The sequence below is a fragment of the Oncorhynchus masou genome, chromosome 24, assembly GCF_036934945.1.
Source record: "Oncorhynchus masou masou isolate Uvic2021 chromosome 24, UVic_Omas_1.1, whole genome shotgun sequence".
Lineage (NCBI taxonomy): Eukaryota > Metazoa > Chordata > Actinopteri > Salmoniformes > Salmonidae > Oncorhynchus > Oncorhynchus masou.
Genome location: NC_088235.1, coordinates 59,314,107 through 59,325,372, shown reverse-complemented (window position 1 = coordinate 59,325,372; position 11,266 = coordinate 59,314,107). Strand labels below are relative to the sequence as shown.

The 11,266-nt window shown below is 45.4% G+C and overlaps 1 protein-coding gene across 1 annotated transcript; it reads right to left on the bottom strand.

The window, feature by feature from the left end:
- LOC135512400 (uncharacterized) lies at positions 1-10,762 on the bottom strand. The gene is made up of 18 exons (XM_064934406.1): positions 9,932-10,762; positions 9,698-9,730; positions 9,430-9,602; positions 9,225-9,270; positions 9,005-9,130; positions 8,781-8,885; positions 8,384-8,602; positions 7,947-8,084; positions 7,640-7,744; positions 7,398-7,523; positions 7,068-7,274; positions 6,782-6,922; positions 5,906-6,010; positions 5,688-5,776; positions 4,811-5,516; positions 2,742-4,595; positions 2,282-2,366; positions 1-945 (listed from the first exon to the last, which is right to left on the bottom strand). Exons 1-18 carry the CDS (start codon positions 10,475-10,477, stop codon positions 314-316), a joined length of 5,436 nt encoding a protein of 1,811 aa, XP_064790478.1. The 5' UTR covers positions 10,478-10,762; the 3' UTR covers positions 1-313.
- Between the last annotated feature and the right edge of the window lie 504 nt (positions 10,763-11,266).

The window sequence follows — 11,266 nt, the reverse complement described above, 5'->3', positions numbered from 1 at the left end:
TATTTTCCAATTATCTAGTTTATTTGTTTCTGTCCAACAAAATTCATACAATAAGTAAAAGTCTAGCATTTTATGGATAAACAACATGCTAATCATCAGTATGCTAAAACTTAAAAAAAGAAAAGATTACATACAGCATTTAATCAAAGTGGATACTACCATAACAGAATGTATTATTTGCAATGAAGTAACATTACATCTAAAATCAACCCGTAGGTTGGTATCCAGCGCTCCAGCACAGTAAGGTAACTACGACAACAGAGAAATGAAAATAAAACCACCCTCAATAAAAAAAACATATTTTGGGCATTTCTTAACTCATCTCAGGACCATTGCTTGCCTCGGTCTCCCACTTCTCCAAAAAGTCCTGCAAGTTCAAGTTGAAAGTATCAATACCTTTACCGGACAGATGAACACCATCTGGCCTGTACAGGCCTGCGTCTGAGCCACACATGATGTTGTCATGGGTCAGAGCAGTGCCACCTAGCTCAGCGATGATGGTGTGAACTCTTCTGTTGATGGCAGCCCTAACATTGTCCACTGCGTCGCTGTCCTCTGTGTGCCTCCAGGAAATCCGGGGCAAGATGTCAGACCAGACCAACAGGCATTGTGGGAAAATGCTCCTCATGGAGGTCAGGTCCTTCTTCACAGATGCCAGAAGGGCCTCAGGGTTGTGGGTGCCCAGGTCATTCCCACCCAGGTGCAGGATGACCACGTCTGGGCTGGGCCACTTGATCTTCAGCTGGTCAAGCTGGGGCAGCAGCTGGGCCCACGTCATGCCCTGTGTGCCCTTCCACCACACCCGCACACTGCTGGGGTCCATGCCCAGCTGCATGCCAATCTCAGGCGACTTGGCCCTCATCTCAGCCCAATATATAAGGGAGTGGCCACAGATCCACACGTTCCTAGGCTCTGTGTTTGCAAAGGTAACTTTGGGAACTTTCCCTGTAAAAACGCAACAATAACACAGGGTACATGTGTGGGTTAGCATCACAGGGGCTCTGCGAGGTTGACGTTACTGACGCTCCGGCTCTTGACTCTGCAGGCTGCTGGTTGGCTGTTAATCTTCCACCTTCGGCTCAGAACTGATGGAGCTGACACTCAAGACTATGTAGTTAGTTAACCTAGTCTAGTACTACAAAAAAAATATCATAATGAACTGAGGTATGAGAAATATTTGACACTAAAGATAGCTTATACACTGAAGCTATATAGCAAATGACAACATCTGCAGTCTGACCTAGCTTACTCTTCTTAACGTAGCACAACCACACCACACCCTCATTTCATTTTCAGGCCCTAGCTAGTTGTCAGATTGACAGCAGTCCCAATATTTATCCCTGTTTTGGAGTAAAAACAACACTAACAAGTCCCCCCAAGTAAAAGTTTCTCCCTAGCAGTAGAAATTGGAACACCCACTCCCCTAATCAAGAAACATATAGTAATTCTAATATTGCCAAAGAGCCCTAACACTTGCAGACTTCCTACAGCTTACCAGATCCCTGTTTCTGTACTACACATAAACAATAATGCAATTCAACAGCTTAAGACCTGTTGACGCAAACTCTGCTAAAATACTTACCTTCATCTGTTGGAGAAAACATTACATTTTAAAGCTAGCTAACATTAATATCTGTCTTTAGAGAAACTCCTGTCCAGAGTAAAGGAACATGGGAGTCTATGCCTATCTATTGTTTCTGTTAGTATTAGTTTATCTGAGCAAAGGCACTTGAGTCTTGAAGACCACATGCTTAAAAATCTGAATTACATGCACAACAAATAAACATATTTTTTAATACTTCATTATGAGCGTAAACCAAGTATGGGAACTCGTTTTCCTACTAGAACATACTTGCATTACACAATTCAAGACAAGTGCCAAGCTGGTAAATCGTTACAGGGCCAGGCCTTTCAAAGCAAATATATAGGAACAGTTAAAAACCTAGCCCTAACACAAGGATAAAAACAGAAAATGTACATCTGGGAAATATAATAGCTAAAGCTATCTAAGATATCACTGAAACCTGATTAACTATGGCTGGAATAAGAGCAAGTAAAACCTACATTAAACCTGTCTAAATGAAGCTTCAAATCTATCCATGTTCCCTCCATGGCTGGTTCTTGACACCTACAGTATGGTATCATCTCATCCTGTACTTTAAATGTGTGTTTAGTGCCCAGTATCAATTAAGTTGGCTATAGCTCTTGACTAGTTTAGTATCACCTAATCTTAACCAATGTGTGGCTGGACACCTCTCTGCACAACCTCACTGAGGGTTACCTGTTGCATTCTTCTTCCTACTGTCACGAGTATCGTTCATTCTTTGCTGATTCTTCTGTCTCATCCGCAGGTTAAACTGCTCCAACTACAAAGCGATACACACACACACACACACTGTAAATACAGTCAATTCCTGAATGCAGCAGGTTTGGACTGACTTGCCAGTGTGCACTAAATCCAGAACATTAAGTTAACAGAGGCAACTTAATATTGGGAATACAAAAAGTGTGTACACGCACTGAACCTTTCCAAAGTGCACTATCAGGAATGTACAATTTCAGACAAATACCCAAAAAGCTTTAACAAAATGGCCTATAATGCAATTCAAATGTCAACAACACCAAGGACTGAAGGTGGGTTGCTGGCATGTAGATTACACACAAACTTAACATGATCAGACGAGACGGGTACAACTTTTTCTCATTTCTACAAATGGAATGAACAAAAACATAAAACATACCCTTTTCTTCTGTTTGGCCTTGATATCGTCTTCCGTCACTGGTGGACCCGGAGTCTCTGGTGATAGAGGGGGAGGCGAGGGCTGTCCAGCTGCAGCATCAGGGCTTTGTGTGTTGATCTGGAGAGGTATGGTGATATTATGTCTTGGCGAATCCTGCTGTGCACCAGACCCACTTTTGACTGTTTCAATCACCTTGAGGCATCTAGACTGGCTGTTGACTTGGAGGATTTGACTCAAGACATCCATTGTGGGATTCGATACAGTCACCTGATTCAATATATTCACTTGTTGTGTGAGCTGAGTCTTTGCAAACGGTATCATGGGGGCACCAGGATGCCCATAATAAGCGGTGGGCAAGGCCGTGGGTAGGCCAGGGGATTGTCCCACAGGTGAAGCATAAGTATACACCACAGCTGCTTGTTGACCAGCTGGAACATGAGGTGTGTTTGTCAAGGATGGGATAGGGGAAATATTTTGGGGGGGGCTTAAGGGACCGGGCGGCAGTGATGAGAGATAGTTGGTACTAGACCCCTTGCTAGGCCAACCCTTAGGAGCAATGTGCTGACTCTTCTCAGGGAAGTTCCACTTTGTAGTGGAATAGGATGTGCCAGGATTTGAGGTGGTGGGGGGCGAGACGCTCACTTTCTTGGTGAGGCTCTGCATCTGCCTTGCCTTCTCCAAGGCAGCCTCCTCTTCCGGGTCAAGGAACCCTCCATATTCCGGGGTGTCTTGGGGGCTGAGGTACACCTCCTGCTGGGAAGACCTGGAGGGCGAGGCCGACCGGAGGCGTTCGGAATCAGATGAGTCGGTGTTGCGTCGCCGATGCCGATCTCCCCGCCTAGATGAGTGCTTCGTCTCTCTCTCAGAGGAATCTGATGAGTGTTTGGATGACTTTGTCCCGTAGAGGCGCTCCTGGGTCCTGTCTGCCAGCTTGGTGACCTCGGAGGTGTTCAGGTTCAGGCCGATGGCCTGGAGCAGGCTCTTGATCTTGTCGAAGTGCTGTATCTTGTCCTGACTCTCCTGCTTCTTGGTCTCCTCCACCGGGGCTCTGGCTGGGCTGGACCTCCCGTCATCCCTGGATCTGTCTATGCGCCCAGGTTTCTCATAGCGCTCCTCCTCAGCCACTGGGGCTTTACCCCCATAGAGGAAGTCATCCTCTTCTTCCACACGTTCAGGTTCTCTCAGGAACTGGGTGTGGGACGTCATTCCTAGAATTCTGGAAAAGCCACCACTGTCCTGGATAGCTCTCTCGTGAGGCAGCAGCCGGTCTTCGTCTCTGGGGTCATCTTTAGGCTCAGAGGTCTTCACTCGCTCCATGTCGAAGGCCCTGTGCGGCCGCTCTGGCTCCTCCTCTCTTCCCCTGTAGGCATCCTTGTACTGATCTTCATCCCCACGTTCACGCGACCCACGATAACACTTTTGAGGGAGGGAACTATCCTCCTGAATACCAGCAATCTCCTCTCGAGACTCCTTGACCACAGTGGACAGCAGACCGGCATCCACACCTTTGTTGAGGATGTTGAGGAAACGGGCGAGCTGGGTGTTCAAGTTAGGGTTCTTTTCCTGAGACTCTCGGCTGGGAGGAGGTCGCTTTGAAGAATGAGGGTCAAGAGGTGTTTGGCGAACTGGAGAAGGTTGTGATGGGTGCTCTCTAGAAGTCTGCTCATATGGATCATACTTTGCAGATAGGTCAGGAGCAGGATATCCAGCAGGTGAACCTTCATAATAGGACTTCTGACTGGATGTTTGGGTGAAGGGTGGTTGGGCAGAGTGTGGTTTATAGGGCGTCTCAACGTCATAACCGTACTGTTCCACAAGCCTTTGATCAAGAGGTTGAGCTTTAGGGGGTTCAGTCTGCAAAGAAACAAAACATTTTCCCACCACGTCATACAAATCAAAATTGTCTCATGTCGTGATGATCACAATAATATTGACTGTAATAGGTTTCTTATATCGATATATGAAAACTATGTAAAGCACCAGCACCCCATGGAATATAACCAGCTCTTGAAATTCCTAAGAACAAATGATTTTCTAACTGAAAAAGAAGTTTAGAAATAACAACTGACCTGAATTGGGAAAAGTGGCCCTGTGACATGGTCTGGGCGCTTCTTCAGAATGGACTTGGGTTTGATGTCAGTGGGTGGTTTAGGTTGTGGAGGAAGCTCTGGCATTCCATGATTGTAGTCAAAGCAGGTCTTCTCCATAGGCTTCCCTTCTGGCAGGAAATTGGGAACTCCACCATGTTGCTCCATGGCGACCATGGCTCTCTTGCGGTATATCAACTCATTGAGCTCATCTAGTTCTCTCTTCTTTCTTTCTAGCTCATCGTTCATTCTATCTGGAGGTTTACTTCCCGAGCTTGAACCGTTCTTGGAGCTCCTCTGACTGCTTCCATCTCGCTCCTTGCTGTGGCTCCTTTTCGAGGATGTCCTCTCCTTGCTGCTGCTCCTGTGCTTGGAATCTTTTCTCTCCAGACTGTGGCTTCGCCTCCTGCTCCCACGGCTGCTCCTCTCCCTGCTCCTACTCCTGCTGCGACTGCTCCTGTACCTGTTGCTACCATCCTGCTCTTTGCGCTCCCTGCTGGTGCACCGCCTTTTCTTCACCCGGCCAAACTGGTCAAGGCTGGGGCTCCGGCTTCGGCTTCTGCGCCCGTATCGCCGCCGGCTGCTGTCCGAGTCCTTGCCACCAGATCCAGAGCCAGCAGTTTTTGACCGCAGAGTTTTTACGACTGCTTTCATCTTGTCCGACTCCTCCAAGGCAGGTTTGTCGTTGCTGGGGCACAAAATAATGAGGGAAATGACTTCGAGCACATCTGTTAAACGTTTAGATTTCAGGGTATTTGTGGCTTGAGCTAACAAATGCCATCCAAAATCGTCACACAATGATACTTTACCTTGACTTCATGTTGGAACCAATACTACTACTAATCACAATCAAACTCACGTAAGATCATCATCTTTGTGCTCTACTTTGACACCTGCGCCCTTGATGAGCAGTTTTGAGTCTCTCATCAGTTTGATGGTCATCTTCTTCTGTAAGACAATAGGCAATTTAATACAACATAGACAGAAAACATGTCTATCCCCTAAGTCAATATGACATCCCCCAGCACTAAACATCATGGAACAAAAGCCTGTGACTTTGGTCAATGATAAACCAACCTTTTCTTTTGCTACCACGCCCACACGCTTGGGCACACGGGTGAAGACACTGTCGATAAAGCGTTTGATCCTGATCGCTTGGTTACCTCCTTCAGCTGTTTCAAGCTAAGAGAAAATGGAAAGCGTTAAAATGCCAAGCGCAGCTGTTTTTAATCTCAAAATCAATTCTGGGTAACAATTAGCTAAGTAACAGTTTGTAACAGTTTTCCGTTAAAATAGTTAAAAGCAACAAAAATAGCTTTTTAGCTAAAAACTCATTCTCAAAAAAGGTTTTTGAAAACCTTGAGGGGAGTGGGGAAGGGCACCAAAGCGCTGCATTAACCAGTTAGGATTGTGGCGCGGGAATCACAATCCACCAGAGTGGAGGGGCTTATAGGGAGGGATATGTAACCTGAAAACTAACTGATATTTGCAGAGAGGTTTTGAACTTGCTTTGTTAATCGTCTATTAACTTATATTGCCAACATTGCAAAACCTGCTGAAGGTCCTGTGGTGATTTTATTTCCCTATACTTGCTGGTTGAAAATACAACGGATCACATTCTGTCATACTTTTACAGTGCTAGTTTCATCAGCTGTTGAACAAGTATGATACAAAACACAGGATAAAATCATTTTGACTGTTACTGGGCCTTTAACTTTGGTCTTTCTTTTGAAAATAATCATCATGTCAACCAGACTCAGTGGAGGACAGTATTTAAATCGAGCCATGTGACAGCAGCAGTGTGGGTTATATCGAAATGTAACCGCGTGATCCTCAAGTTGGAAACAACTGGTCAAAAGAACTACATTCCTCGAAATAGCTACTTGCATGTACAGTATACCAATAGATATTCATTTCCCATGCCAATCGGATCACAGCTCCAGGGAAACTTACCGGAATGACACTAAACTCCACCTTCTCTGAGATGTCCAGTTTCGTCTCCTCCATGACCTCAGTCAGATGGAAGAAGAGCAGCTGGGGGCTCTGATGGCACTTAATGGTCCCAGACAGCTCCCCAGCTTGCACCACCACACCCTAAAAGGGAAAACACTTCACTTAGACATACTGAGCAAATCCATTAAGGCATTACATAAAACATCCCATCCTTCTTTAGTGTGGAAAAACCTAGCCAGCCTCAGACTTAAAGACATTATGTACCACATGCTAAACATGATCTTACAGTTCTGCGTTGCTCTGTTGACTCCTCAAACGTCTCGGAGAGAATCTCCACGTTGACGGCACGCTCCTCCTTGGTCTCACGGTTGGTGGAGATGTTAAAGTGAACCTTGTCTCCGTCGAACATGGTGGCGTCAGTCAGAACGTCAGCGGCTTCAAACGATAACGGTTTCTGTGTGCCACCCACCCACACCTCCAAAAGGCCCTGCTCCTGGAAGGAAAAGGAGATAACATATTCTAAAATCCATGATTTGACAACCCAAACGTTCTCCAACAAGAACACATAATAAAACTGTCTGATTTATACTTTCAATCTCTTAGTAATACACCGTACCTGCTTCTTGTCGGACACCTTGGGGACAGCCTTAATGACCGTTCCTGCATGCTGCACAGTGCTAACGTCCTCAAACACCACAGTCCTCTGGGGCAACACCATCTCCACTGGGGCCACTGGCTTCCACTGGAGAGACAGTAATAAGGACATGATTGGGTATGTCACAGATGAAAGTACTCAACTCTGAATGACAGGAGATTTTCCACCACCCATCAGATTTTGCACTGAACTGTGCCCCCCACCTTGTCTTTTCCTGCAGTGTCTTCAACCTTCTTCTCCATGGTATCTTCCAGTGTCACCAAGCACTTCAGCTTCCTTACTCTGATGGCCTTCTCCTTCCCTTTGATCTAATGAAAACAATGACGACATGTTAATGTAACATGTATCAGTCAATCAACAAATCATTTATACATTGCTATACTTAGGATCAAAACCTTCACATTTAGAGGGTACTAACATCATTCCCAGGTACAAACGGGTCCTAATTCAGTGTCAACAAACTCAATTTGCCATACAATTATGTGGATGGGAAAGAAACAGTATGCTCACTGTGACGACTGTGAAGTCCACCTCATCCATAACAGCGAACTCAGTTAGACTCATGTTCTCTGTGGTCTCAAAGGGCAGGTTGTTCTGGTTCGCTGCCATTATGGTGCCAGAGCCACCCTTTACGCTCATTATCACACCCTGGTTAAGAGAGCAAAAACGATATCAACAGCTAGCTACAATAGGGATGGCCAACTCTGGTCCCACTGGGCCACTTTGTTTGCAGTTGTTTCTTCCAGCCCAGCTCTAACACACTTGATGTAAATAATTGTGGTCGCAATTGATGATCTTGAATAGATTATTATTTGACTCGGGTGTAGTCATACTGCGCTACATGGAGGTGTGCAGCTCTCCAGGACCAGAGTTAACGGCCACATTTTTTAACAAAATTAAAGTGTAAGAATAAAGTGTAAGAATATAGGTGTGCCACTCAGACTTACCACCTCCCTCTTCTCTCCAGTGATCTTAAAAGTCTGTGGTGTCTTTGGCCGAATACTAGTGGCTCTAACGTTTTGGGAAACTATGTCGGTTAACAAATTGAACGTCACATGGTCCCCTTGCAACAGGGTGATGGTGCTGTCCTTCTCTGAGTAAAGCAGCGCTCTTGTCTTGCCATCGATGTTGGCCTCAATTTGGCCAGGTTTCTGCTTTGCACCAGGCTGTGTGGGGGCACATACATTCAGATAATAAACGAGATGCCAAGTATTAGTCATAACAAGACAAGCATAGAATCAAATATACTTACAATAATCAAAACATCTCGTTGTGGCAGTGATGAAAATGTTCATAAAGTCCTGAATTAATAAATGTTTTCTTTGTGCTACAGAGTTCTCTCACCTGCTGCTCCGGGATAGCATTGCACACAAAACCTTCAATAATGGTGGAGTCAATCTCCTCAGTCCCCCCTGGAGGTACAGATACATCGGTGGCACACTCCCCTGCCTGGGTTTACAATACAGGGAAGTATAAAAAAGGCAAATACAATGAAAACCAATGGCTCAAACTCCTCTGAATGTTTTCCTTTTAACAATATCTAGAAAAATGTTTCTAAAGTGACCCACCTTCTCCTTATAGGCTGTAAAATGCACCCTGACTCCAGGTATCATGTTCTTGGGGACTCCCAGAAAAGCATCAAAAGTGAAGGAATATTTTTTGAGATCGTCTCTTTCGATGTAGCCATAAGTTGGCTGTGGACAGGAGAGCACAATTTGAGAATGCAATGTTTACTAGTAGAGATGAAGAACGTTCCATTCAAGCAGGATTCTCAGCATTTGGACTTACCCCAATGAACGAGATGACCCCCTTGGATCTTCCAGGTGGAGGAGGCCTATGAGTTGTAAGTGTTGAGGGAAAAAAAAACACATGCGTATAAACAGAACTTCCTGAACAACTAATGTAACGTATGGAAGATCCAACTACTGTATGCAATCTCAAACTAATCGCACAGTGATGATGACACCCAATTTGTTGACATAATGACCATTACTTGTCATTGTAGCTCTTCTTCCCTGATGATTTTTTGTCCTTCTTGGACACTTTGGTCTTCTGTTCATCAGGCTGGGGTGGATCAGGCTGAGGGACCTCAGAGCCCCGGCAGAGTCCCCACACATCAGGCACTACAGTTGTCTCAGTCGGAAGGAGGGCTGTTGTCGGAACGGGCTGTTGTCGGGAAGAGAAAAGGAGCCAGTGAAAAGTTGAAAGTAAGTAGCAAAATGTTAGAGATGACAAGACAGAACAGTCACAGTGGCACTTACCCACGACGGCGGAGGAACAGCATAAGGGTTTACCTAAAGGAGGCAGACCTGATGTTAGGGATGATTTTTTATTTTAATAATGAAGAACAAACTAATTGTTCTTGATTGCACATTCAAACCATGTCATGTTATTATAACACCAAGACAGTTTTAAAAAAACATTTTTTTTTACAAGTATAACATTGAGAATTTGCCATATGCAGAAAGCACTACAAGTTGTCTAGCTAACATTACCTCGCTTTGCCAGGGTGGAGGAAAGCCAGAGTTGTCCACCAGAGGCGGGACCATGGGCGGCATACCTGGGGGATGAATACCAGGGGGTGGAATACCTGGGGGGGGCATAACTGGGGGGGGCATTGGTCCTGGTACATTGCCCATCATTGGATCATATGGTCCGGGCATACCTGGACCATACCCGAATCCTGGCCCATCCATCGGTGGCCCATCAAAACATCCATCCATAGGTCCACCTGGACCCATTGGCCCATACCCATCCATGGGGCCTCTTGGCCCGTATCCATCCATGGGGCCACCTGGACCCATTGGCCCATAGCCTGGCCCATATCCGTGATAATCTGGGGGCATGGGGCCTTGCATCATTGGATCTCCCATAAAGTTAGGATGTGGACCGGGACCACCGTGAAAAGGACCAAAAGGTCCAGGCGGCCCACACCAACCTGGTCCTGGGCCCATGTCAAATGGATGAGGCCGCCTTGGTCCCATGTCAAATGAAGGAGGTCCATTGCCTTTTCCACGCTTCCGACCACCTCCTCGTCCCATTTCGAAATGTTTTATGAAAGCTAGCTAGCTCGCAAGCTAACGTAAGCAGAAAGAACTCTTCAAAGGGGACGCGAACGTTGAAATGCTGGCTAGATTACCATCCTAGCTGGGTACATATCTCTGATATTGCTATATATGAAGGTGCACGTATTCACTATTGCAAGTTTGTGGTTTAATTGGTAAATGTTCGGTTAACGTTATATGGAAACTCAAACAACTCACGTTAGCGGGATAGCTATATAGCTAGCTACATAACCTCACAAGACCAGATCCAAGCGAACTTGTTGCGGATATTGTGGCTGTGGAGACATGACGTATATCCGATGTAGATTGCGCCAATCCATAGACTGTGAAAAAAAATCGATAAAATCATATGAAAGGGTCGCCACTAGTTTATACAATGTATCTTCTTAAAATGTGATTTTAAACATAACCCAAACCACACTGATAACCTTGTGCCAAAAATGTACCTTAAATTAAGACCAAAAAGCACATTGGTAACTAGTCACAACCTCCCTGCCCTGACCAACCAAATACCCCCCCTCACTGCAACTGCATTGAACTATTCTCTAGCACTCTATGCTGATATTACGACGTTAATAATAGCTATATAGCAGATATCTTTTCAGGACACAGACGCTGACATTCGAGCTCAGAAAGGTCGAATACCGCCACTAACAGCACAGGTGATGAAATTACATTTGAAATTAGAAGTTAGGTACTGGCAAAGACAGTACAGTATGTACTAGGTTTAGAATCTCTGTGTCCACAGTTTAGCAGATATCAAAG

Excerpts from the sequence above, each read along its gene's own strand:
- LOC135512400 (XM_064934406.1), bottom strand. The coding sequence starts at position 10,477 with ATGGGACGAGGAGGTGGTCGGAAGCGTGGAAAAGGCAATGGACCTCCT. Across the intron at positions 9,731-9,931 it reads CTCCACCCTGGCAAAGCGAG|GTAAACCCTTATGCTGTTCC; the intron begins GTAATGTTAGCT and ends TGCCTCCTTTAG. Across the intron at positions 8,886-9,004 it reads TTACAGCCTATAAGGAGAAG|GCAGGGGAGTGTGCCACCGA; the intron begins GTGGGTCACTTT and ends TTGTAAACCCAG.